Raw genomic sequence first — 27,504 nt, 5'->3', positions numbered from 1 at the left:
ATAAGATAACATGTTTGCTTGCAATGGGACAAAACACTTACCACCGCCTCCTTCCTCCCCAAACACCACGTGTCTGTGTCTGTGATAGACCCTATCAGGAGACCTTCAGGAGTGCCGACGTTTTCAGCTGTGGAAACTGCTCAGCGCCCAGCACAATGGGGCATGAGTCTGTGAATACTATTGGAAGTGGTAATAGTGTAAGTTGCTCAAGGATTGCACTGGGAATTTGAAATAGAGAGGCCCTGTTCCTTTCCTGCTAGAGTCAGTGCAAATATTTCCACTGGTTTCAGTGAGGTAGGGCTGAGCCTGAGCCAGGAGTCCAAAGGAGGATCTACTGATGCTTCTCTGTGCTTCATCCTTGCTTCTAAATTCTTGTTGCCCGTTATAATAGCATAGTTGATAAATATAATTCTTCACTTCAAGGCTTAGGAGCTCAAGCAAATCTGCATTCAGCTTCAGGGCTGCAATTTTCCCCAAGAGGTTTCCCAGGGTTGGAAACTTCTCACCTCTGCTCTATCTGTTTCACTGTGAGTCATGGCAATGCCTCCTCATCTTTTATGAGGTGAGACAGGACTGAAGCCCCTGTACTATTTCTTGGCCATGTTGTCCATCATTCTAACTGTCTGTCTTCAGGATGTATTGTGCTGGGCATATTCTGGTTTAGGTACAGGTAAATCAGTTGCACTGCTTGTTTCCCTCGAATCTCCTCCATCCGCTCACTGTTGCTCATGGAGATGTCTATGTTGCTGCTGATGGTCCTCGGTAGCTTTGTGGCAAACCACAGCCTCCTGCGGTACAAGTCAATTTTAACCACTTGAGGGATGACCATGGTGGGACTGGTGTTTGTGTCCTTGTCTCAGGAGGAAAAGTGCCTCCACGTCCTGGGCGGGATGCTTAAAAGACTGCAAAGAGGCAAAACCAAAAAAATGGGAAGTAGTTTTTTATTCTTTAAATCATTCATTGTGGCCCACTGTGATGTGCATGGGTAAAGTATAGAGCACTTCTCTGGAGGTCTGTCCTCAGCCTGGGCCACAGACCCGGCCTGGTTGGGACACCAGGGGAAGGTGAATGTGAAGGATGCTCTGCATGGGGCAGGGCAGGGTCTAATGGCAGAGAAGTGCTTGGGGCTGAGAGGTGTGGAGGAGTGAGGGATTCCTAGGGGGGATCCTCACTGATAAGAGAAGTTGGGAGCTGGTTCACTGTGTAAAAAGGATGAAGGAGCAATTACATCTTCAGGCGGTTTGTGATGTTTGATCTACGGTCCAAAGCAGGACTATTGAGGGAAGTCTAGATGAATCACCCCCTCATCATTGCAGGGCAATGGCACAGGACAGAAAAGCAGAAGGAATTGCTCAGGTGGGTTACAGGGAGCAGGTCACCGTTAGTACCTAGGTGGTGTCTCATTAAGGACAGTTAGTTTCAAAAATGACCAGGCTGTAATTTCTTCTGAAACCCACATCACCGTCCCCATTGTCTCAACACTGAGCAGGCTCTGCTTTGCACGACCGCCAGCAATGTCAGTGTCTCCAGCCCTTTTGCAACTAAACCAGTTCTGCAGCTCCAGTCTGCCTAAGCCACAGTCAGTGCCTTTAACCCTCAGATCTCTCCTTTCCCCTCACAGCTGCACAGTTTGAAGCACAAAGAGACAGAGGCTCTTACTTTTCACCCACAGATGTGCATGTTCTGGTTCCTAAGCAAGGCACATCATCTGCACTATCTTGCAGCAGTGAGCTGAGTGGATTTAAATACATGTAGTTTAAATAAAGTGTTAAAACTGAAACCTTCTCAGTTTTCCCCAATGGTGTGTTGCATCTGTATTTCTATTCAGTAGACATTCAGAAATTAATTTTTTTAAGAACTCTTATGCTTTATTCTCAAGCACTGCTATAATCCCTCTTTTGCTATGAAATGGGATCAGGCAAGAGCATGAGCCTGCTCCTTCGCAGCCTTCACCATGGTCAAGACGTTGCACCTGTAACTTGCAGGGTGCAGCAACACACGGTGAACAGTGTGGCACGTGGTTACCCCCCTCACCCCACCCACACTTCCATCTGCCTTTTAACTCTATGAGTCCTCAAAACCAGGCATGCATCCACTGCCCCACACCGCTGCAGTGGGTCTGGGCTCCACATCAGTGATGTTCCTCCAGGGCACAGCAGTGGGGACCCAACTCTGTGCCCCAAACAGCATTTAGGGAGAGGACAGCAAAGGGCATGACTAGTACATGAAGTAGTCCTGGTGACCAACCCAGTTGCTTCTAAGATAGACAATAAATAACCCACAGAGTAATGCTAACCTGCTGGTGGTCCTATAGGTTGTATCAATACTGTATGAATAGTTACCAATGCAAACTATTGTCTTTTTTGAGTCCAAACACCTTAAGGGAGGCATTGTCTCTGTTGAAGGGACATTTTCCTTGGCAAAGAGATTTGTGCATGAGTGCGCCTTCTTAATGTGTATAAATACCTGATGGGATGGAGTAACAAAGACAAAGCCACATTCTTCTCAGTGGTATCCAGTGAAAGGACAAGGGGTGATGGGCACAAATAGAAGAAACAGGAAATACCAATTAAACATAAAATTATTTTTTTTTTTTTATTATAAGGTTAATCAAACACTGACACAGGTTGCCCAGAGAGGCTGTAGATCTCCATCCTTGGAGATACATAAAACCCAGGTGTACACGGTACTGGGCAACCTGCTCTGGGTGACACTGCCTGAGCAGAGGCGTTGGCCAGGATGATCTCCAGAGGTCCCTGACAGCCTCAGTGACTCTGGATAACACGTACGCCCGTTTCACACTGTAAAAGCACTGCTCTGGTGGTACTACAGTGCAGCTCTCATGCTAGTAACATAATTTCAGTGTAAAAAAATAAACACACTTGATATTCTAGGACTGCCAGAACACCACCTGGCTCCAGAGAGACAGAACCAAGTCCTGCTCTGCCCCTTCCCTTCCGCAGCCGCCGGGTGCTGTCACACTCCTTCTGCCTGCACCAGGACGTGATGAACCTGGCCTGCGCCAACACCACCCCCAGCGTGGTGTACGGCCTCACCGCCATCCTGCTGGTCATGGGGCTGGACGCCATCCTCATCTGCCTCTCCTACGTCCTGATCCTCAAGGCAGTCTTGCGGCTGGCGTCGTGGAAGGAGAGGCTCAAGGCGTTCAGCACCTGCGTTGCCCATATCTGCGTAGTCCTGGCCTTCTACGTGCCCCTGATTGGGCTGTCCGTGGTGCACAGGTTTGGGAAGGATCTGGCTCCACTGGTCCATATCACCATGGGGAACATCTACATCCTGGTGCCCGCTGTGCTCAACCCCATCATCTACGGGGTGAGGACCAAGCAGACACAGAGGATCCTGATTTCAATTAAAATTTCCGGTGACAGAACTGCCCATTGAACTGCACCCAGCTCTTGACTTTTCTTGACTTAGCTTTGGGGAATGGGAATGCGCTCCTCTTCTTTGACTATGCAGCATGTTGCCTCGGCCCTTGGCAGGCTCTCAGTCACTATCACAACACAAATAACAATAATTTATGACTGCAAATTGTAGAGCAAATATACTTTGTGCAGCAAGCACTAGTACTATAGTAAAAGCCTACACAGGCTTGGCAAGTTGCTGGCTTTATGGATGCAGTCAGAGCCCTTCAGGAGTTAACATTTAGCTGGGACTTGTTCCTTTCCTTGCAGTGCATCTGAGTGCGTCCCAGAAAGGCACTGGGGCAGACAGACAGTGTAAACCACTTTCATCTAATATTAACTTTTTCACTGTGTCTTCTTTTCCCTGCATTTATTCACTGCCTATAATTTAGAAAATTATTTTTGGAAGGAACGGATAAATACCACTTTGTGGAAGCAGAAATTTCTAGCACAAATCTGATTAAGAGCTTCATTTCCTGAATTAGGAACAAATTAACTCATTATCCATACAGCACAAAGCAAAACAGTATTTGTAAACAACAGCTCAAGATACTTGTGGGCAGGTGTATCAGGAGTAGGTGGTAAGGTTTGGGTAGTGCAGGGGGCTGCAAGGGTGGCCAGGAGGGAAGTCCCAGGCTGCCCTGTGCCGGACACAGATGGTTCCAGCTGGATCAGTAACAGACCCATCATGCACCAAAGCTGAGCCAGCCAGGGGAGTTTGTGGTGCCTCTGTGAAAACATATTTAAGAAAGGGCAGAAAATGTCCGACTGAGCGAGGAGGAGTGAACAAAAGAGTGAGAAACAGCAAGGGGAACACCAAGGTCAGAGCAGTAGGAGGTGCTCCATGGTGGTAGAAGCACTCCCACCGAAGGGATGTGGGCCGTGGAGCACCCACACCAGAGCGGGTACACCCCTGAAGGGACTGCAGCCCATGAATAAGCCCATGCCAGAGCAGATAGACACCAAAGGGACTGTGGCCCATGAAGGACCCACAGTGGAGCAGGTACACCCCCAACAGGAATGCAGCCTGTGGATCAGCCCATGCTGGAGCATCGGGAATGAGTGAGAAGGAAGGAGTGGCAGAGAGAAACCGCTGTGTACTGACCCTGACCTGCGCCATCGCCTCAAGGGGACTGAGTGGAACCTGCGGAGAAAACAAGGAGGTTATCACCTCCTTACAACAAGGAGGAGTCTGGACTGAAGAAGTGACTGGGTACCACTGATGTTTTCAAGGAGTCGTTAGTCATAATTCCAAGATGCCTATTTCTGAGTGGGGATGGACAGCTCATAGCACATTGTCTGTGCAAAAATAGGGCTGTGTTTTGCCAGAGCACCTCAGTTTTAATGAATCTACCCTGAATTTTACTGTCCAGTTTCTCTCTTCATCATTCAGCTTTGCAAAGTTCTCCCATAATCCCTCATCTCTACTACTTCGGGTATAGTGGTTCCATAAAAAGCTTCATAACATCCCAATTCACATCCTTCCCTAGATCTCTGATCAGTAGAAGAAGAACTGCTGAGGACAGCCTGGGGGAAGCAAACAGAGACCCCACAAGATCCTGTGACCCTCATGGCAGTGCAGGCGATGAGCCACCACACACAACATGAGCTTGCGGGATGTGGGGATTTTTTACCTGCTGGGCTGTGATTGCAAAAGCCGGGTCAGGGATGCAACAGCTACAGATATACGAGTAAAATAGTCCAGACTTTGTTCTTGTGCCACGTAAATTCAACACTGTGAACAGCAATCTCCTTTTGTAATAGTCCAGATTTATAAATATGCCAGCTACACAGCAAAACATATTTCTTATTCTAAGACTTGGAGAAAATAAAGGAAGTAGATACATTAATTCAGCAGAAATATTATGGATTTCTTTCTTTTTTTTTGTGCTGTATTTGCAGTGCTGATCTATGAATCAGATCACAGCAGCCTAGCACATCAATAAATAAATCAGGCAACAGAAATCACGTCTAAGTCATATGAGGACGATCACAACTGCAAAGACAGCTAAAAACCACAGTGCTCACAGGTGTTTGTGCTCTTCCCCATGATCCTGGGGGCTGGTCCCCCGAGCCCCCAGTGCATACAGGGGTGGAGGAAGGGGACAACCTTTGCTATTGAAGGGGGATAAGGTGCATGCAGCAGGTTTAACCTTACCCTTACTGAGACTGTCTTCAGAGCTCACGCTGGAAAATGGGAGCAACCCTCCTCCAGGCAGATGCCTCATCGGCCATTGCACGTCTAGCCAAGAGGCTGGGAGCAGGCGTGGGGCTCCAGGCTGGTTTGTGCCTGTGCCAGTGCCATGTGCCCGAGGACACCCCCCCCCGCTGGCAGTGAGGGTCAGCACTTCGAACCTCACTCCCCTCCCAGCTGCCTGCCAACACTTTGGCCCCTCTTTCCCCCACTCACTTTGGTTAAATGGTCCAGCAGCACCAGCAGCTCTTTGGAAAGGACCTGCAGGCCATCAGCTCATTTCCTTAGCACACAAAAAGAGAAGAAATGCAGCCTGTGGAACTCAAACAAGGCTGTTATTTACCTCCAGCTCACTATCAGCACAGTGATGCCAAAGCTGAATACTCTGAAAATTTTCCAGTTCTGCATAGGCTGACCTCTGGATTAAGCACCCTCCTCAGTCTGCCAAGCAGGCTTTGCTGCTTGCTGCAGGCAGTGATGAGCTGAAATGTTATCATTTTCAGCACATATGTACAATCCTCTCACAATTCTCAAGTCTTAAACTTGGAAAGATTCAGGAGAAGAGATGGGAGTTGTTTAAAGTGGATCATGTACTTGCTGCAGAGTTATGTGTCCGGGGTTAATTTCTGTGGCCCATCACAGGCTGCAATTTCCATGTGCAGTTGTATGGATATCCATACATACGCCTGTGGATGGGATGTGCGAGAATTTAGATTCTCTTGAGAGAAAAATGCAATGAGCACCCGGTCATGGATCTGCTTGGTTTTGACACCGTATACCATGGGGGGGAACGGGAGGTGGAAATTAGCCATCAAGACGTACATGTGTGAGGCAACATGGCAAACAAACCTGTGGATTACTGATGAAAGAACCACAGGGATGTAAAAGACCAGGATGACAGAGATGTGGGAGAGGCAGGTCCCAAATACCTTCAGTCTGTCCTGCTTCAATGCCAGGCTCAACACAGTCCTCAAGATCCTGAGGTTAGGAGAGCCCGATGAACGACCAACCCAACCCCACGATGAAGAGGACCACGATGATGTTACTGAACCTGTTGTTGGCATAGGCCAGCTCCGACGCTGCCATGTGTTTGCAGTAGCAATGGGAGATGATGTGGGAGCAGCAGTATGGCAGGCGATGGAGGAGAAAAGGCAGAGGCAACACGAGCCCGGCTGCCCCAGTCAGGTCGGAGCTTGTAGCTCAGGGGGTTGCAGATGGCAACATACTTGTTGAAAGGCATGGCCAGCAGCTCCGCCGACTCCATGACTGAGAAAGTGTGAAGAAAAAACATCTGCAGAAGGCAGACACTGGAGGTGATCTCCTGGGCACTGAACCAGAAAATGCTCAGCATTTTGAGCATGGTGATCAGGGACAGCACCAAGTCAATGACAGCCAGCATGGAGAGGAAATAAAACATGGGCTTGCAGAGTCATGGCTCCATCTTCATCACGTACAAGAGGGTGCTGTTCCCAAGGAGAACTATGGTGAACACTGTGCTGAATGGGATGGAAAGCCGGGGGGTGCATATCCCCCAGCCCAGGGATGCCAGTCAAGAAAAACATGGATGGGGTTGTGCTGTTGGACACAGAGAGTTTGACATTGAGAGGCATCCTTTGCAAACTACACCTAAAAGTCTTTTTTTTTTCAATAAAACATAATAGAAAGAATAGTTAAACTTTGCAAAACATACCCAGATTGTGCCACTTTCACTGCAACTCCCATATAACATATGAAGTTGATTTGTTATTCTGCTTGTCACTAAATCATGGCAAGGTCAGTCTGTGGAGTTTATCAAAAAGAGTCTGAAGTGATATCAAGTAAAAGGCATGATCACCACTGTTCAGATACAAAATTCTTCGGTGCTTATTTGGATTCAAGACATCTCTCCTTCCCTGGAGCAGGTGGAGGAGGCAGCAGGTGGGCCCCCGGCACCGTGAGGCTGGCACAGTCCTGACAGCCTCCTCCCAGGATGTCTCTGATTCTCCAGGACCCTCTGAGCACCCCTGGGAGGGCTCTGCCAGCTGTGCACAGAGGCACAGGCACAGCTGGAGAGCGGATCCCAAGTGAGGAGGACTTCTGGTTTGACCCAGCACAGGCACTCTTATGAGTTCCCAGATTAAACTAAGAAAAAATCATGTATAATCAGAATTCAGGCTGGGTTTCCATCCCACAACAGTTCAGGATCTACATCAGGGCTTGGTTCAGACCCTCTCTTTCTTCCCCCCTCGCACAACTCATGTGCACCAGACTCCCTGGGACGACCCACCAGATTCCTGACCAAGCTGTGAGTAAGGAACAGCTCCTCTTCTCCAAGGACCTCCATCTCTCCAGCCCGCTGAGCAGACTTCAGAAGCTGCCCTGCAGCTGGGGGGTTTACAGCCAAGCTGTCTCCTGGGAGGTTCACAAACCAGTGGGCAATCTCCCTTTCTCATCTTCAGCTCCAGAAGATCGGGATTAACTCTTGCCTCTCAGAGTTGGAGCAAACCCTTGCTGCAGAAGAAGGGAGGCAAGGCAGTGATTTACCTTCTCCCTAAGCTATTTCGCTTGGCCAGAGTCCTAGCAGCCTTTCCCTGTCTGTTTTTTACAAAACCCAGGCAATTAATTACTGCCACCATCTCTGGGAGGCCCATCCGAACACCCCAAGTGCCCAGCATTCCCCAGGGTTTCTTCTCTAGCTCTACCAGAGGTCTCATCCCGGCTGGGTGGGCTTCCCCCTTCTGCCTCTCAGTCACAGCACTGCGAGCGAGGTGCAGAGACCCCAGCTATGGTAAAAGATGCAGTAATCGCAAAGCGGTGTTCAGTGGGCAAGGTGCTTCGCTGGTTCATCTCTGCATTACCAAGAGCAAGCCTCCACGCGGGTCTGGTTGTTCCTGTTTGCACTGTGATAATGACGAGAGGCCTCAGAGCAGAAAAGCCACCGCATTTCAGGCACACAGATGCGATACCTTTGCTTGAAAAGGATGGGAACCCATCCATTGGATTACGCAACGGGACTGCACCTGGAGCACCAGGCTGCCTGGCAGGTCCACATCTGGTTCACATGCTGAGGGAGTCCTGGCGTGAGATTGCAGCTGGGGAGGGCTTTCTGAAGAGGTCCTTTTGAACACAGATGGTGGGTGCCCACCCCACGTGCTCCCCAGCTGTTCTGGCCTCTCCCCACCTCTACAGTGAGATGTCCCTGGTCCCTTGATGGCCAGGTCAGACTTCGGAGTGGGAGAGAAGCTATCACTTGGCTGTGGGGACCCTGAGACAGGAGCCTGTTTTGGTAGGGCAGGACTCAGAGATGGCTTCCCACCACACCGATGTCTCCATTCCCTCTGATGCTGCAAGAGCTGCTGAAACCACACGTCAAGGCAGGCCTGGGTGCCACATTAGAAGTAGGCTGAAAACAAGTTGGATGCTGAAGCCACCAATTAATTGTATGTTGAGAAACATGAATGCAGGGAGAGCGCAGCTGATGGAAATACACGTCTGAAAGCAAAACGTGTCCATGGGTGCGTGGCCAGGAATGGCACATGGAAGAAGAGGGGACAAAAAACCAGACCAAGGAAGCAAGGAGTTTCTATTGGGAGCAAAACAGTCTTTACCTGGGGATTTTCACTTAATTTAATTTACGACAAATTAACATAAACTTTTGATAATTAATTCATGCATTGAGGGAAAAAAGAATAAAAAAAAGAAATTAAAAAAAACATTTAGGGAAACACCGTTCCTCCCCTTCCCCTGATTTTTCATCACTCCAACATCTCTTCTCCCCTGTCCTAGTCTCAAGTCCCCATGCTGTCCCACATGTTGCTCCCAGCCCCTTTCGTGGGGTGACGGTGGTACAGGAGGTCCGGATCAGTGCGTGGTGGTTTTCTTCTGCTGCTCCTTGGTCCTTATTCGCTCTCATCTGCCCCAGCTTGGGTCTCCCATAGTCCCTCAGGCCTGTCCCTGCCCCGGCATCGGTCACCTCTTTCCAAGAGCCTTTCCAACCATGCCGTCTATTTGTCTGTAGCCAAAACGCCAACAAAAGCCACAAGGCTCCTTAAACTGATCTTCTGAGCTTCTCCTCCTCTCCAGCCTCTGCAGATTTCTACTAGTTTTGGCTGCTTTCTTTTGAAGGACCAGTAGCCCAAGGGGCCAGCACACCCATAAGTCATTGCTCTTTGTGTCATGTTTGTAGTTGCCAGCCCGAAACAGCTGAAAAACTGACATTGATCCCAGATGTGGGGGTTATCTGAATGGCTTCCTGCCCTCCTTGCTGAGCACCCCTCTCCCTAAATACCATACTGACCGCCTGTGGTTCACAATGACCTCCACCCTCAGAGACTGCAAGGACAGGGAATGCCTAAATTGGGTCTAAGGGATCAGCACTCATTTACAAAGCATTCACTAAAGTTCATGGATGCTTCAGGATCCTCAGGTGAAAGGTGACATTAAAATACAGCCCTAAAAATCCGGGCTGCTGTCTTGTGCCCCAGAAGGAGTGCAGTGGCCCAGGATCCAAACCCAAAGCAAGTTTTACACTGACAGGATTAAGCCCGAAGGACACATGCACTGTTGCCTTGTGCTAGGAGAACAGCTAGTCATGCCCAGAGGGGTGTTTGCCCACCCGGAGGTAGAATCTTCCCCCTTATGGGCCAAAGATCTGTTTGGCACTGCTTCATGCTGAGACAGACATAACCCGTGCGGTGGGAAAGAGGAGTGAATTTGTTTACAAACCATTGCTATTCCTGGCTATTCCCAGGCAGCAGTTTCTCCTGAGATGATTAGCGTCCCTGAAGTCCCAGCAGTGAGTGATTAGGGTGATCAGGTTCCTTAAGGCATATAAATATTTCCATGCAGGGCGTTTTGGCAGGTTGAAGAGTTGCTTGGTTGTGTGAGAGAGAAACAGTATTTGAAGGTGGTGTAGGTACAGCCAGGGTCACATCCAAATCGTCCAGGTGAGCTGGGTAGATTTTTTTTTTCATTTCATCTGGTGTTATGCCGGTATTTTTAAGCATAGTGCCAAGCTCTGAGCCAAGTTCAAATTGTAGCCAAATTGAGGTGGAATATAAAACAATCTATCCAGAAAAGCCACTATGCAGATATGCCAATACATCTAAGTGGACTTTGTCTCTTATCGAGTTAATGAGCTATTTCTAGAAATCGCACATGAAGTGAATATTGTGGTAGAGAGCTGCCCGTCATACACCTGCAACCTCAGTTTGCTTCCTTGCATAGGTTAATTATGCAAGTGCTAATTATTTGGCTGCAAATGAACTTCAAACAAGCTGTAGACACATACGTGTAACATCCGCTGACCCAATCATCTGCGGAGACCTACAATTACCTGATCATAGCTCTAGTCCTGTCCTTTTGCAAGGTAATAATTTGTTCTTCTCCCTTATGGAAAGGACAAAAGTCATGAGCTCCAGTGAGATATAGGCTTGACGCTAGGAAAATGCTCTGAAAGGGGTGAATTGGGGACAGTATGGAGTTTCTGCAATGGGAGATCAGGTCGTGCATGTATCTATCAGAGATTACTTTTGATCTTATACTGGGGAAGGGGTATGGACTGGATCATCAGCCTAGCTCTCTTAAAACCCAAAATTCAAGGGATCTTTGTTTCATGACAGGCTGTACACTGATCAGGAGTGCTGGGTGGCTGTTAGCACAGTCAGATCAGCACGTGATTGCAAAAGGAGTTGGCTATATGTTTTTCACAGACTCAGACTGCGTGGCTGGTAGATTTACAATGTCTAAGAATGACACAAAATGTTAAGTGCATCAAATCTAGTAAATTTAATGGTTATCGCTTAGCAGCAGAGAGGCAGAGCTGACAAAAATGAGTGAGGAAAGAGTTAAAATCTCAACTTCAAGTACTAGGATCTATTCCCTCCTTTCAAAGTCAGGGAAGCTTTGCTTGCCAGTATGCTAGCAATCAAAGATTTCAACTCCTTTTGCACTTTGTTCAATACTGAGCAGCTCATTCTCTGAGGGTATTTTAATCTCTTTCACTGTTTAAAAATAAAGTACAATAAGTTTGCAACAAATCTAATGGGCTACAGCAAGCTAGGACAAGGTGCCTGCTGATGTCCCCCATTTCTAGAAAATTTTCTGGATTTTGTCTACTGCAATGAGAAAAACCTGTCACTTTACAAGTTACTGAACTACTTAATCGCACAAAATAAAATTCTATCAGCTTTTTGTGCCAACGAAGCACAAAGAAAATGCTCAGAAGTGTGCCAACAGGCCTGAAAGCGCTGCTCCACTTGCGCAGCAACAAGTCTGAAAGTGCTGCTCCCATCCCTTGCATGTGCATGTACAACTCAAAAATAGCCAAAACCCCAATATCTTCCCAACATTGCATTTGTACGTAGGCTGCAACTGCAGTTGTTCTTGGGGGTTGGTGGTAGAAGCGAGAGGTCCCTGCAGGGCTGGATTGGAGTTGATGAGATGAAGGAAGAGCTCCTCCAGGTGTGATGCTCTGTGCAGGGCTGGGACGTGACACTAGAAGCCTGTCACTGCATGTGTGTTCAGGGTCCGGAGGCACCTTTGACTGCCAGCACCCTGGCACCGTGGCTGCGGGCATGTCAAGAGGAGGACGCATGAAATGCAGAGGAGGTGAGGTGTAACGTGGATGAAACTGAAGTGCAGTGGGGGTAGCGCCCTTGCATGACCCAAATGGGCTGGTCAGAGAGACTGAGCTAAAGAGGTTGCTTCCTTGGTATTTCGTGTGTTTATGTCTACCCGAGACACCAGGCCCTGCTAAGGGAACAGACCTGGTACAGCACTTTGAACATGCATGAGAAGGACCCGGTAAAAACTGAGCCTAATGTTTGTTGAATAGCATTATTCAATAATCTGGATAGCTTTATTATACAAGACGAAGTACAGGTAACACTGCCCAGAACAGTATACGAGGTTTGTAGATTAATTACTTCTGACAGAGAGGAGGGAAGGAGTATCTGCTTTTTTTCCAAGCACAGGATTACAGGATCTCAGATGTGTTTGCCCTTTCCAGATAAATAATTCTGGCATGAGACACATTTCCTGCTGGACTGGCTTGCGCCAGCTGTGGCTCTGCCTCCCTGAATTTACAGCCGAGGTAGCTGACTACACTGCAAACAGACTCCTCTTTGCAATAAACGATTATAAATAACATCGTCTTGGCAGCATTTTCAAAATATTGGCTTTGCAGTATTTGGCCTTACATTGCAAACAGCAATGACTAGAAACAGTCTAAATGCCTGCTGCTTTGTGTCATGTGGAGGACTCAAAGCGGTTTGGGGGAGAGATGAAACTCTTTAGGGGTCAAGGAAGTCAAATGTCTGGAAAGCCAGGGAGATGAAGTCTGGCCCTTTGGTAAGTTGGGGAAAACAGAGGGTACAAGTGCCTGTGAAACTTGCATCTAATTCCCATACTGCCAGCAGGCTCATTTAACCCTTCTGTGCCTCTGTTTTCCTGGTAAACCAGAGACAATTCACAGCAGTTCTTTCTTTTGGTAAGGGCTTGAGGTACACGTGGGAGGGTTAGTGCTGGCAGGGACCAGCACTGCAGCCTCAGGACGGTTTGGCCATGACACCGGTTTTCCTTCCTGATGCAGGAGACGGGGACGCTGTAGGTGGGACTCCCCCATTGAGGGAGGGACTCCAGCAGGGTGGTTTGGATTTGGGCGCCAGCAGGGACAGCCCCACAGCTGGCCTGAAGCAGGGCACGCAGCTGGGGGTTGCAGGGGGTCAGTGCGCTGCTTCCACGGGCATCAGCTCTCACAGCAAAAATGCTCTGGGCCACAAACATTGATGTTGCGAATATTTATCTGCTGCAGTATCCCAAGGTGGGAATCAGGTGGGGCACACCAGCCCAGGAGAGGATACAGTTTACACCTGCAGGTCACCCACTCTGGGTGACCAGAGTGCTGCTGAGCTGCATTCTCAAAGTGTTCTGGATCTTCCCCCTTCTCCCATCTTAGATTTTTCTACTGATGGCAACCAAATGTACTCAACTTCTAGTTTGTAACTCCCAAACTGTGGAGTGGAAGGGTGAGGGCAACAACCAGAGGCCAGCCGAGGATGGGAGGAGAAGTAAGGTAACTCCCATGTGTTCAGGCTAAGACCATGTGTGTTTGCGTCTTGCCAACGATGGGACTGAGTGTACCTGGATAAGAGGCAGGAGGATATGATCACAGGTCTGTGTGCCTGAGAAGTGGCTGGAATCCACAGCAGTGCTACAACTCTTTCTTCCCCCTGTCTATGCCAGCTATTCCTGTGGCTTCTCTTGCAGCTCTGCAGCAGTGCCTCATGTCCTACCCAAATCACTCCGGTCCCTCATCCTTCATCCTGACAGGCATCCCTGGGCTGGAGGATGCTCAGTTCTGGATTGCCTTCCCATTCTGCACCACGTACTTCATGGCAGTGCTGGGGAACATCACACTCCCCCTAGTGATTAGGATGGACCCAAGCCTGCACCTGCCCATGTTTTACTTCCTCTCCATGCTGGCTGCCATTGACCTCATGCTCACCACTTCTACCACGCCCAAGCTCCTGAGCATCTTCTGGTTCCAATCCCATGAGATCAGCTTTGAGGGCTGTGTGGCCCGGATGTTCTTCATCCACAGCTCCTCCACAGTGGAGTCAGGGGTCCTGCTTACCATGGCCTTCGACCGATACTTGGCCATCTGCAAGCCTCTGCACTACTCTGCCATCCTGACTGGCCCCACCATTGTCAAGCTGGGTTTGGCTGCTGTGGTGCGTGGCATCACCATCATCACCCCTCTGACATGGGTGGTGACCAGCCTGTCCTGCTGCGGCCCTCGCATCATTCACCACTCCTACTGCGAGCACGTCAGTGGCCTTAAACTGACAATGTTTAACTTGACTGTAAAGAGTTTATTTACTCATTGAAGATGAAGTCATCCCTGAAACCAGGAATTCTGGGTTTAAACTTTAGTATATAACTCTTTGCAGCATGCATATTGGAGACTGTATTTTATACAAAGATAGCAAGAGCAAACAAAAGCATCTCCTTACTCTTCTTACTCTTGAAAGAGACTGCCCCAAGTTCCAGGTGAGCCTACCAAGTAAGTGGGAAGACACCAGGCCCAACAGCATCTATGGGATCACGGCTGCCACCGTTGTGGTGGGCTCAGACTCCATCCTCATTGCTGCCTCCTACATGCTGATCCTGAGGGAGGTCATAGGTCTCTCCTCCAGAAAGGCTCATCTGAAGTCCTTCGACACCTGTGGCTGCCACACTGGTGTCATCCTGCTCTTCTACACGCCCGGGCTCTTCTTCTATACTCAGCGCTGGGGCCAGAGGATCCCTGCGCAACTCCACATCCTGATGGCTGACCTCTACCTGCTGGTGCCTCCCATGCCCCACCCATCCATCTAGGGGATGAGGACCGAGCCGATCCGGGAGCAGGTGCTGAGCCTGCTCTGGCAGAAAGGGATCCAGCCCAGGTCCTGGCCCTAGCCCATCGCTAATGCCAGGTGGGAAGGAATGGGGTTCCTTCCAGAGAACAATGGCAGCATGTTTGGGGAGCAAAGAAAAAGCTTAAAAAGCTGTCTGCTGGAAAAGCGAGACGATCTCTTCATCATCTTGGCCAAACCCTGAAAGCTGGAGGCACCACAGAAAATTTGACGGGTAAAACATTATTTTTAGAAAGTGAATTCTACATTCCTGTTCAGAATGGAAAGATTAATCGTGTCTAACTGTATCTGTATCTGTGGTCATCCTCAGATCTCTATCACCTCATGACTGTCCTCTTCATCTCAGCTCTTGATAAAAGACTCTTACCACTTTGGAAATGAAAGTCTGTTCATGGATTCATCCTCCCCACCTACCTTTTCCACCCAATCTGTAACTCTCCATTATTCACTTACTAGTTTTTAGCAGCTGCCTGATCTTGGTGCCCGGCTGTGAGGGGGGAGTGTGGTGTGTCTCTATGCACATTTACACACACACTCATCCAGATGTTGGCCCAAACAGATTTTGTGCATGTGTGTAGACTCATTTCTTGAGCCATGAGACAGACACACCAGGGATTCCTCTCAGCAAACTTATAAATGTTTCCACCGTTAAAATCTGCTGGGTCAGAGAAGCAGGCAACATACCTGGTGGCCGCAGGGCTGGCCAGCATCAGTCCCGCAGGGGCTGGGAGCAAATCTGCAGCAGCAAGCCAGGTAGGTCATCCATTGGTGCAAGGATTTTAAACAGAAGCAGTATAAAAGGGTTTGCTGCAGTCTTTTCTTTACAAACTTAAAAAAATATATATTTAAATATATATTTAAAAAAAAAAAAAAAGAAAAAAAGAAAAGAGCCTGGAAAAGGCCCCGTGACCCTCTCCAGTCCCATGCTTCTTGACCACATTCTCTACAAAAAAATGCTGCCTGGATTTTGAAAAAAATCTTAGGCAACTTTTCAAGGCTCTTCTCAAGACCATTTTCCAGGTAAGCCAGTCAACACAGCTCTCCAGCTTAACTTCATCCTTATTTCTGAATTCCCTCTAGTTTGCCATTATTTTCCATAAAGTGCCCGCCACAATGCACTTCAATCTGCAGACCTCCAGCTCAGTCCTTTGCCCTTGCCCTTCACATTCATCCTACCTGAGGGTGTTCCACTGAACAAGCAATTCTGAGAGTATGATTTGCTCAGAAACTTTACTTTAATTTGCTAATGTGTTTTATAAATCAAGAAAGAAAGCAATCAGGTTTGCCTGGGAAGATCTACCCTTGATAATGTGATGCTTTCTGGACATGTCATGCTCTGCCTGCAAGGTCCTGCTGGAAAACAGCAATTAATTTGGCTGAAAGAGGGATTGCATCCCTGTGAAACAGAAACCCCAATGCCTCTCTTTCCCGAGTGGGAGAGGTGAAGGTGATGTGGACAACTGGACCTCAAAAGCGTGGGAGGAGTACTGAAACCACATGTCAAGTGGAGCTTTTCGAAGACTGGTGTTGGGGAAACTGTTGTGCATCATCAGAGGCCCCTTTGTGAGACCTGGTCTGTGTGACTAACCAGGCATAGCCAAGAAAGATGCTTAAAAGGAAGGTGTAAAGAGGAAAACTGCTTGTGCGACTAGGAGCAGAGCTCTGCTCTTGTGAAGGGGGACAAAGGGGCAGAGGCTCTCTTCCTTAGCAAACGTCAGGCTGGGTTTTGTGGCTTTGTAGACACACTGGGGTCTAAATGCTGGGGAGGGAAATGTGTAATCAGATTTAATTTCAGAGGTGATAGAAACTGGACAGGAACACACTGAGAGAGGAAAGTAGAGGTAATTTCCTAGCTGTTGGAGCAGGGCGGAGGGTTGATGCTGTCTTCCAGCAGATGCATGAAAGCGAAATATCCTGGGATGATGACTATCAGTTTTCCTGGGTAAGATAAGCTGTCACACCTAAAGCAACAGGCACTCGGCTCTGTGGTACAGAACCTCCTTTTCAGGTCCATCTTTCTAGATGCAGAGCAAGACAAATGGGAGATGAAGATGGGAAATCAAGTAGTCGGTCCTGATGGAGGGGTTGAAAATTCTCCTGCAGGTCTGGAATAAATCTTCCATCATTTGAGGTTAACTTACTTCCACATCTCATGGTGGCATGTGGAAGAAGGACAAGGTTTGGGCTAACTCTTCTCTGCTTGTTTGACATAGGAAGTATGGGACGTCAAATGACACCAGCTAATGACACCAGCTCACAGGAAAGGGAAGGGGTTATTTCACAAAAGGTACCATTAGTTTGTGAAACTCCTTGCTAAAAGACACTGTGAGTGCTAAAATTTTGCACAGAAGAGGCTATATGGGTTTCTAGGGTGGGGTTAATAAAAATGGAGAAACCACATCCAGGTCAGGAAGTCCCTGAGCTTCAAATCGTTCGAAGCTGGGGAGGCACTCAGGAGAGGTATCATGGTATGTTTCCTTTCTCACATTCTTCTATAAGGGTCTGCTTTTGATGCTGGACATAGGATCTGAGGCTGGATGGACCTTTGGTGTGACCCAGGGCATGGCAGTCCGTGTGTGCCTGGGCTCTCCTCACTCAGGCTCCTGCCGTGACCACCATGCCCCACTCGCGTCCCACCAACACCTCGCTGTCGGAGCTGCATCTGATGGGCATCCCGGGGCTGCAGCACCTGCACCACTGGATCTCCATCCCCTTCTGCATCATGTACCTCCTTACGCTGGCTGGGAACAGCACCCTCCTGTGCATGATAAAGGCTGATCCCAGCCTGCACCTGCCCATGTTCCTCTTCCCGTCCGTGCTGGCTGTCATCGAGCTGGTGATGTCCACCTCCGTCACCCCCAAAATGCTGGGGAGGAGGGAGTGAGAGGCTGTGTGGTGCTCAGCTGCCTACCGGCTGTGGTTAAACCGCCACAACCACAGATGCCATCCTCCTGCAGGGATCTGCAGCAGGCATCTGTCTGCCAGGTGCCGAGGCTGTTGGGTTGTGTGATTAAAGGTTCACCTCCATAAACCCGAAGGAGCAGAGGAACATGGCAGGTGGGGCAACCCCAATATCCCCCTCAGAGCCAGCACAGCCCCCGGCCTGGCTGCTCCTCGGGCTGTCTCAGGAGGATGGTTAGCCCATGGCTAGGTGTGAGACCTCCAAGTTGGTCAATGGCAGTGGGTCTCCCCCCTTGCAAACTGACATGAGTACTGCCTACGGGGTGGGGGACAATCAGGAAGAGCACTTTGGGACTGTGTGGCACTCAGACACAGGGTGTTTAGAGGAGGAACCAAAGGGAAAGGGGGATTGGGGGCAAAAAAGTGTGGGAAAACAGAGGCATAAGCAGATGAAAGGGTCCAGTCACATGTAAAGATGGTCACCATGCTTTTCTGTCCATGCCTGATCAGCGCAGTCTATCCTGTCTTCTCATTAAACTCCATTTCTAACAACATCCCTGGGTGAGGATCCCCTAATCTGTGTGCATGTGTGAGCAGGGGGGCTGAGCACCAGCTGCTGGAGTGGGCCCCACGGACCATAGGAGCCCACAAGCCCGGGGTGCCAGCACCTGGAGAGACTGGGGTGCACACATGTGGGGTGGGTACGTACATCAGTGTGCAATCACCAGCAAAGTTCAAGCAGGACCAGCCAGCGAGTAGGCTGAGATTTGAGAGCCAGGTATCAGCGAGGCTGTAAGTCTGGGCTGGATGCTGGAGAGGCCAGGGGTTTGATTGCCACTGGAGGGACCAGGGGGTCCAAGCTACAGTACTGCAGAGACCATGGGGGTCAGCTGCTGGTGGTGCCGCAGGACTCAGCCAGGTACTGGAGAGAGCCGCGCGCATGTGTGTGTGTACGTGCATGAGGCAGCTGGGGAGACCAGGGACCCCGGACCAGCTACTGGGTAGACTGAGCGTCTAAGTTCAGCTACTAGAGGGATCCATACTGTATATATGTGTATACAATTTCTTCTAAAAGCATTCATCTTAATCACCCAGAGAGGAGAACAGGATCAGGCCATTGATGCTGTTTGTGTTTGTGTGTGTGTTTTCAGCCTGTGTTGACCTGTGTGGCTGACTGGTCTCCTCTTGCAAACAACCTGGGGCAGGGTCCGTGTTTGCACCCTGTGGTCCAGATCAGCAGCCAGGAATCTCCTGGGCGCAAAAGCAATGAATGCAATGACATGTATGAGATGACAGGCTCCAAAGTGTGTGAGAAGCATGGGGGACCTCTCTTGGGAAGAAAGTCTTGCTTTGGGTGCACTGAAACTTCCTGATCTGCCATTGAGACATATCAATCAGAGAAGTGAACTCTAAGAAAAAATCCCAAATATAAGTTTTTCTTGAAAGTGTGCTCCCTACCTGCAGTCTAACACTGTGTCCCTGCCCCGGCGCATGACCTGACCCCTGAAGACATTCCCTCTGCTCGACAGGACACACTGCCATTTTGTGTGTCTGGAAAGGAGAAACTGCAAGGCATCATTGCCATCCAACATGCAGAGATCCCTGCAGGATGGAGGGGCAGGTGCATTTCTGGCTGGCTGGGTTTGTTCAGGTGTGGAGAAGACATGGGTCCCTGGAGGGAGGAAAGGCCAAGAAAAAAATGTGCATAAGACCGTGGCAGTAGGGATAATATTAGTCCACGTGGAGCTGAGCGATGGATGGTAGAAACGCCCTGTCCTGAACAGGCTTTCAGCTGTAGCTCTTATGGGCTGCTTTGAGGTAAAGCTCTGACAGACTGAAGCATCCCAAATGTCAGGACTGATGCACCCATCCTACATCAGGTCTGTGCTTCCCAGACCATGGATGGGGTCAGGCAGTCCCAGACACGCTCCCAGGCTCTCCAAGACAGCTCACATGGGGACCACTCAAGGAAACGGAGATGCATTGTAGGCTGCATCTCCATCTCACACCCTGAATGTTCACACACATTCCTCTGGGAAAGTGCTGAGTTGGAGTCAGGACACAGGGGCTGTGAAGAAAGTGCTCTTAGGGCAGGGAATGCATCTGCAGAACAAAATCCCTGCTTTCGGAAAACCTCCCCTTTCTGACAAAATCTCTAGGGATGACATTCCCTGCACATCACAAACGACCATGTCTTCATCTCCTCCCCCATCTCACACGTCCCCCATTGCTGAGCCCCTACACTGAACAAGATTTTAGGGGGACACGAAGCATTGAGAGTGGAGACAGAAGAGACAGGACAAGGCAGAAGAGGGTCTCAGTGGTTCGGAGCTGGGATGCAAGCTCTCCGGGGCAGCACCTCTCCCCTCAGTGCTGTGCTTGTATGGCCCTCACACAGCCCAGTCACCACGGTGAAATAAGTGTACCTGCTTGCCTTATACCAGGTAGGATAACTTTATATGGATGACAGGAAAATAAAGGACGAGCTCCACTTCAGAATGGTGTTCCTCTTGTACTGCACTTCTGCTCACACATAGGTTCTCGTCGGCAGTTCCCCCCGAATCTTTTTTTGGAAAATAAGCTGAAAAATTAGGGAAAATTAGGGATTTATTCCCTAATGAGCTGGCATTCTGCTGATGAACCTTAAAGGCAGGCCCTACACCTGCTGGAGGTTTGCCATCACATGGGGTTTCCTTATGCATGATCAGTAGGCATCGTTCCTCACCCATGTACTGCGTGATGCAGCCAAGGCTCAGGACCGGCTGTGAGATCCCACCTCCCTACACTGATTCTTGCACAAACTCTTTTCAGGGATTCAACAGACATAAAAGTTTGCTGTAATGGTTCTGGGTGGAGAGAAGAGTGGAAACCCAGAGTTTCCAAAACATCTGGCAAAAGCAAGGAGTTTTTTCTCCACTTCAGATATGCACTTCTTAGTTTACATTTTGTGCATTGGTCTCACGGGCACCCGGCAGGCTCTGGAGACCGCCATAACCCTGGGACCCCAGCGGTGTGACACTACGAGGGAAAGCTAATGAAAGAAGCTGAAGCAGTCTTGAAAATTTCCATCTCCTCACAAGACAGACAACCTAATCTCTGCGTGCTCCATCTGCTGTCCCTTAGGGGATTTCCAGAGGATGGATTAATACCCCAGCATTGCTGCCCTTAGAGATAGGCAGAGATGTACTGCTGCAGCCCCCCAGGTGACAGTCCTAGAGGTGAGACAGATACCTGTGCTTATCCTTCTCGGCAGACTCGGCAGCTTAGGCTGCAAAGCTCTTCTGTGCTGTGTTTTTCCATCTCCCAGGACAAGAATTCCCTGTGATCAGGGTTCTTCAGTACTGCTGCAATACTGACAATAATATCGTGCCAGGCACTGGCTGTGGAAGAGAGCTTCTGGAAGCAAATATACTCTTGCCTTGCATGTAGGCACCTGGGGATGCAGCTCTGGATTCGGACACACGTAAGTGCCTGGAGGTAGGTGTCCACGCATGCTTGTGTGCGTGAGTGCTTGGTGTCTAAGCACTGAGTACAGCCAGTGGAGATCCAGCCCCTAGGGTCAGTGGGTCCTGGAGAGCAACTCAGCTCACCCTAGGGCAGACCCCTACATTTAGGGAGTCAGTTACTCTGTCAGCTCCATGCTCCAGCTCTTCCCTGACTGCAACAGGGTCTCAGACCCTCAGGGTGTCATTCCACTGCCCCCTTCTTGGATGTCTGCAGCCACTTGAGATGCCCCCAGGTACCCAAGGCATGTGGGAGAGGCAGACCATCACCCAGGGTTTGCAGGGACCTGCACCTGCTGGGTGTAAAGGAAGTAGAGGCCAAGTGGGACACACCGGGGGGTCTCAGATGGCTCTAGGCACCCGTGTTTAGGCAGCTGAACCATGTCTTTGCAGAGGGACCCTCATGTAGACCCTGAGATCTGGTGTGTCAGACTGGGGCTTGTGCCATCCCAGGGTGCACAGCTCTGTTTTGCAGCAGGGGCTGGTCTGAAGGTTGGTCCATGTCACTGGCAGAACGTGGGTCTGCTCGGGAGCCTGGGTCGGTGAAAGCAGCCGTTAACATCGCTGCTCAGATCTGGAGGCACACCGGACTCCTGCAGCTGCTGGTTACCAGGGAGCAGAGGGTCAGTGCAGTGCAATTATGTGCAGTAATTAAAAAGGAATTCTGATCCTGTTTCAGCCTCTAAAATGTCCCAATTCGCTGACATTTAGGCCAGAAGGTAAGCGCTTCTGTCCTGCACAGTCTTTTCGGCCAGCTGCTCCTGCAGCAACCCCAAACCTGGGGCTAAGCTATAGTTCAAATGGAGGGTTCAAAGCCTGCAAAAGTCTGCTCTCCATTTTAAAACCTCAAATGCTGTGTTTCCTTAGTTGTCTCCCAATATCTTCTTTATTTCTATTCTGAACTTATCTAGCTTCGGCTTCTCACTATTGCCACACTGGCCATATCTAATGTTAAATTTTAGCCTAAATGATCCTGTAGCGGGGCTGTACAGAGGTGAATTTTACTCTGTGTTGTCGCTAGCATGGGTAGTACCAGCCATGAGCCACCTCACAGCCTGCTGCTTGCTAAAAAGCTACTGGTGGATGATCACCCAGGCAATTTCTTTTAACAGGCAGGGATCTGGTGTGGTCATCACCTGCCTGGTCTTTGCCACTGCGTGGGGAGAAGCACCAGAAGCAGCAGCAAAGTTTTGGCACAAATGAATGTGTAGATCCTGCCCACTGTACCCAGACTCTTGTTCTTGTCTCTCCAGGATTGTTCTCTGGAGTTTCTGTATTACCATCAAGCTTCTCCCATCAGAAATTAATCTTTTCCTCTGACTACCGCCTAGTTTTGCAGGATTCTCTCACGGGTGAATGGCAGAATGAAGACAGAGCAGCAAAAGGCAATTTCATGATCACGCTTAATGTCCCAGAGCACTTTCTGAGACCACTTCTTGCACTACAAAATTGGAGGGACTTCCCATGTTGGGCCCACTGCAGGGAAGCCAGGGCTGCTCAGGCAAAAGCACTCTCTGAGGGAAGCTGGATGCTGACCTTTTTCTCCCCTCTTGCAGCTTACTTCAAGATATCAGCTGAGCAGTGGTGAGCAACCAACAAAGAAATAAGCCTTTCATAAGCAACGAACTGTAGAATTCCCTTGGTTATCCCTGGTGGCACAACTTGAAGCATGAACTTCTTCATCTTATAGGAACTTCCAAGCCATAACAGCCCCATTTATTCAGCATTTCTGACCCCTTCCCCCTAGCCGGTCATGTTATGCTGCAGCACTCCCATCTCGCACATCGTAATAACGATGTAGGTTCCTGATTTGGCTCAGAGTCAAACTGACTGACGCAGAGTCCCCACCTTATCCCCCTTAGTTCTGGACATCTCAGAGCTCAAAACCAGGCTTCTTTTTTCAAGCACAAAAGCAAGATTCTCCTGCATGGCTACTGATCCCTTCAACCACCCCAACAGCAGCTCCTCCTCTTTCATCCTTGTGGGTGTCCCCAGCCTGCAAGCTTTCTCCACCTGCCTGGGCATTCTTTTCTGCTCAGGCTATATCATCGCCTTGGTAGGAAATGGTGTAGTTTTGCTTGTCATTGGGCGGGACAACTCCCTGCGTGACCCCATCCATTGCTTCCTGGGCATGCTGGCGGTCATCGATGTGGTGATGGTGACATCCATCATCCCCAAGATGCTGAGCGTGTTCTGGCTGAACTCCTCAGAGATTGGTTACGTAGCCTGTTTTGTTCAGATGTTCCTTGTTCACTCCACAACAGCAGAGGAGTCGGGAGTGCTCCTGGCCATGGCTGTTGACCGCTACGTTGCAATTTGTCACCCCCTCAGGTACCAAGCCATCTTGAGTCGCCAAACAATTGCCCAAATAGGCCTGGCCATTGTGGTGAGAGCTCTCCTTTTCATGGTCCCCTTGACAGGGATGGTGACAAACCTTCCCTATTGCCGTTCCCTTGTGGTTCCCCATTCGTACTGCGAGCACATGGCCGTGGCGAAGCTGGCGTGTGCAGACCCCAGACCCAGCGGGCTTTACAGTGTGGCTGGGTCCTCTCTTATAGTAGGGATGGACGTGGCTTTCATTGCTGTGTCCTATGGGATGATCCTTAAAACTGTCCTGGGGAAGAAATCGTGCTGGAAGGCCTTCAGCACCTGCGGGTGTCACATCTGCGTGATGCTGCTGTATTACATCCCTGGGATAGTCTCCATATACGCACAGCAGTTCGGCAGCGGCATATCCGAGCGTGCACAGGTTCTGCTGGCTGATCTCTACCTGACCCTCCCCACCATGCTGAACCCCATCGTTTACAGCGTGAGGACCAAGCAGATCCGTCAGGCAGTGCTCAAAATGCTATTTTCCAGGAAGGTTCATGCCTGACACAGTAGTCAATGGTTTTCCGGGCGTTTTCATCTACGCAAAGACAGCACAAATTTCATTCCCATTGAATGCACACGGTGAACAGAAGCAATGGGGGGGACGACTCATTGGCTTAAATGACCACATGAAACCCTACTCTGTGATGAGAGTTATTTGCGGCTGGGATCATTAGCAAATACCAGAGTCCTAGTGCCCTTCCTTCTTTCCATTGATACAGAGAAGTAAGCAGCCACCTTTGAGTTCTGAGATGTTCCCAATGCCATGAACACTCCTGTGATAACTTAAAGCAACATTTCAGGGTGTATTTGTGTAAATACACAGATTCTATTCCAAATGGGGAAATTTCTTCTATGTTGTCTTCTTTAGTCCCTGATGGACTATCAGGGCTAGCAACAGGAGACTGCCAGACATTGCAGGTGCTGTAGCCACAGGGGCTCTCCTCTCCAGGCCTCTCTTGCACGAAAGGCTGACCCTCACTGAGCACAGACCAGCGTTTCTGGGCTTCTGGGTGTTGATGGAAACTAAACATCTTCAAAACTGAGCTCTTCAAAGCATTCTGTCCATCCAACAGTTCACACCAGCTGGGTGAGGAAACCGAAGCGGGGAGAAGCACAGTTTATCACTGTACCTAGGTGTCCACACCTTGTAGTGGTGGAAATAAACACTGAATCTGCTAGGGGATACTCACCAGTCCTGTGTCTGCTTGTTGTAATGACCACAAGTCCATGAATAGCTAAATCTAGCATGTCTTGGAGGCCTGAAGGACAGCGTGCCGTGGGTCTGAGTGTCCTGAGGCCAGCCTGACTCTTGCTGCCGGTAGACCAGCTGCATGCCAGACTTTTCTGAGCCCTCTCTGAGCCAGCCAGCTATGTCCATCCAGGATTCACGGGCTGTCTGGGGGTTGCAGCACCCGACAGTGCTGAGACTTCCCCAGGTGCAAGAGCCCTCCTGTTCGGGAAGCTGGTATCCAGCTGGGAATGATGCAGACAGGTCAGATCCCCCAGCAATGGCAGGTTTTATCTGGAAGCCGCAGGCACAAGGAGCCATTCTGAGGCTTTACGGCTTAGCGTTAGCAGATGGGAAGTTCAGCTCTGACCTGGGATAAGGAGACACTCTGCAGGCATTACTTTGAACGGGCACTGGAGGCCCCCTGGGAGAGGCGCAATTTCAGTGAACATGTCAACAGCAACTGTCCAAAGTACCAACACCAACAACTCATATCCCCATACCTCGCCTTTCTTCAGTACCAAGAGGTCCAGCAGGTTCAGAGGTTCAGCCATTCACAAGGGTTTCTGCTCCTCAGAAATGGAGGATGCTCCAGTGACAGAGGGATGCTCTGCACCCACTCTGCAGGGATGCTCCTCCCGGGGTCAGGCTGGCGTCTTCTGGGACTCAGTAACACCTAAAGTACAAAGAGTCAATGTTGTGGGACAAAAGCAGCAGGCTGGTGAGCATTTGCCCACGGTGTTTTGCCAGGGTTATGTGACAGCTCCCATTAGGATGTTTAAGGTACGGCGGTGGTGAAGTAGAGAGAATTCAGCAGAGGTGAGCGGCTGTGTCTCAGAGGTGCTCATGGTCCCCTGCTTGGCGGGGGGAGTTTCATCCAGAGAGAGGAGCCACAACCCCACTTGGGTCTGAGGGAGGAGGTGGAGTAGAGGGACAAGGTTGGGGAACTGTGTCCATTAACACAAGGATTCGGAAGAAAAGCATACAGAGGTGGCCTGTCTCCTCCGACAGCAAAGGAGTAGGACAACTCTCACCCTCCCGAGACACATTCAGGTCAGAGGTCCACATGGTCACCACCATCTCCCTTACAGCCATGGCAATGAAAGGGGCAGGTGCAGCATAATTCCTCTGAACTATTTGAGATATCAGCTTTACGTTGGGATGAATATTGCTGTAAAGTCACTGTTTGTCTCCATGGATATGAAGGCAATCCGGAGGACTAGCTCCAGCCATAGGCTGACACCATGTCTACAACTGTCATCTGTGTCCGTTGAAATGAATCCCACCCAAAATGTCAAGTTTAGTCCTCACATCTACATTAATTTAAAAATGAAACTCAGTGAAATTCATTCAGTTTCAAAACTGGTTTGAATGTGTCATTCCCCACGTCAAAAATATTTTTCCTGTCTTTGTGGTGTTTACGTGACTTTCTGCTGCACTCTTCCCTGACATCTTGAAAAAACAGTCGACAGAATGTTTCTGCTACCCTGAATTTGCATTTTTTGCTATCCTGAATTTGCACATTTCAGCCTTATGCTGCCTGGAGCTGGGGGAGGAGGTCCGGTGGGGGCGAGGACAGCTCATGGCATGGCCCTTTGCACTGAGAGCCAGGGAAGACTTCCAGCTGCTCGTTCAGCAGAGCCAGAAGTGAAACTGCGCTTGCATTGCTCCAGGCAGAAACACAGAGATGGTCTTTCATTCTGCTGGAGGCGACTTGCGCAGCCTATTCCTGTCTCCCTTGGTCATCTCCTAGCACCTGCCATTTGCAAAAGAAATTAGGTGAGAGAGAATTGACTTGGGACTATGGCTGTTACCGCCCAGCCCCCTTGCTGAGGTTATTACAGAAGATGCCTGGAGAGGGCTCGTGGTCTTGCGAATCTCCATCCAGGAGGAGACTCCTGGCAGCGTTGCCTGGGGTGATTTATGCACAGCCCTGCAGCTCTGCCCTCGGCCACAGGACATGCTTCTTTCTCGGCGTGAGCATCCCCGAGGGTGGCAGCTGTCTGCAAGCAGAGAGCAAGGTGGGTGGCTGTACGGGAGGGCTGGCGTGAGCCAGGGCACGGCAGGCTGCTCCAGGTGCCTAAGGATGGGAGGCTGGCGGGCGATCAGCATCTGCCCTGAATGCATGCACAAGGTCAGCCCGCTAGGAAAAGGGCAATTGCTGGAAAATTTATTTTAAAAGTAGTTTTTAAAAATTTTAAAGTTTCTTATTGAATGAAACTGCAGACCCAAGGCTACAGGCTTCTGATTTTTTAAGTATTTTTTAGGTGAAAATAGGACTTGAGTATAAAAAAATAAACAAATAAATATCAAACCTTTTAACCAAAACCAGAAATTGTTTGCTGCAAAAGAGCTGGCTTGTTTCTGTTTGCATAAATTAATCAATAATTAGCTAAATACACATTTTCTGTAAAACAAACTAGGTTTTCAGCCACGGATAATGTTCTTAATCCCTTGCATACAACAGCAGGTATCTACAGGCACACAG

General features: G+C 49.5%; 3 protein-coding genes and 2 pseudogenes across 3 annotated transcripts in view; 4 read left to right on the top strand and 1 right to left on the bottom strand.

The window, feature by feature from the left end:
- The window catches only part of LOC142078030 (hemoglobin subunit epsilon), a 150,576-nt gene that overhangs the window by 57,530 nt on the left and 65,542 nt on the right, over positions 1-27,504 (top strand). The window lies entirely within an intron of this gene.
- On the top strand, positions 73-3,406 carry LOC142078032 (olfactory receptor 51E2-like). Its single transcript, XM_075140539.1, has 2 exons — positions 73-197; positions 2,895-3,406. Exon 2 carries the CDS (start codon positions 3,007-3,009, stop codon positions 3,400-3,402), a length of 396 nt encoding a protein of 131 aa, XP_074996640.1. The 5' UTR covers positions 73-197; positions 2,895-3,006; the 3' UTR covers positions 3,403-3,406.
- On the bottom strand, positions 6,166-7,226 carry LOC142078068 (olfactory receptor 52K1-like; annotated as a pseudogene).
- On the top strand, positions 13,833-15,054 carry LOC142078067 (olfactory receptor 52K2-like; annotated as a pseudogene).
- On the top strand, positions 23,287-24,290 carry LOC142078025 (olfactory receptor 52I2-like). The gene has a single exon (XM_075140530.1). It carries the CDS (start codon positions 23,343-23,345, stop codon positions 24,288-24,290), a length of 948 nt encoding a protein of 315 aa, XP_074996631.1. The 5' UTR covers positions 23,287-23,342.

The sequence above is a fragment of the Calonectris borealis genome, chromosome 1 (assembly GCF_964195595.1).
Source record: "Calonectris borealis chromosome 1, bCalBor7.hap1.2, whole genome shotgun sequence".
Classification (NCBI taxonomy): domain Eukaryota; kingdom Metazoa; phylum Chordata; class Aves; order Procellariiformes; family Procellariidae; genus Calonectris; species Calonectris borealis.
The sequence above is the reverse complement of the archived record's forward strand: the minus strand, read 5'-3'. Positions and strand labels throughout refer to the sequence as shown.

Excerpts from the sequence above, each read along its gene's own strand:
- LOC142078032 (XM_075140539.1), top strand. The coding sequence starts at position 3,007 with ATGAACCTGGCCTGCGCCAACACCACCCCCAGCGTGGTGTACGGCCTC.
- LOC142078025 (XM_075140530.1), top strand. The coding sequence starts at position 23,343 with ATGGCTACTGATCCCTTCAACCACCCCAACAGCAGCTCCTCCTCTTTC.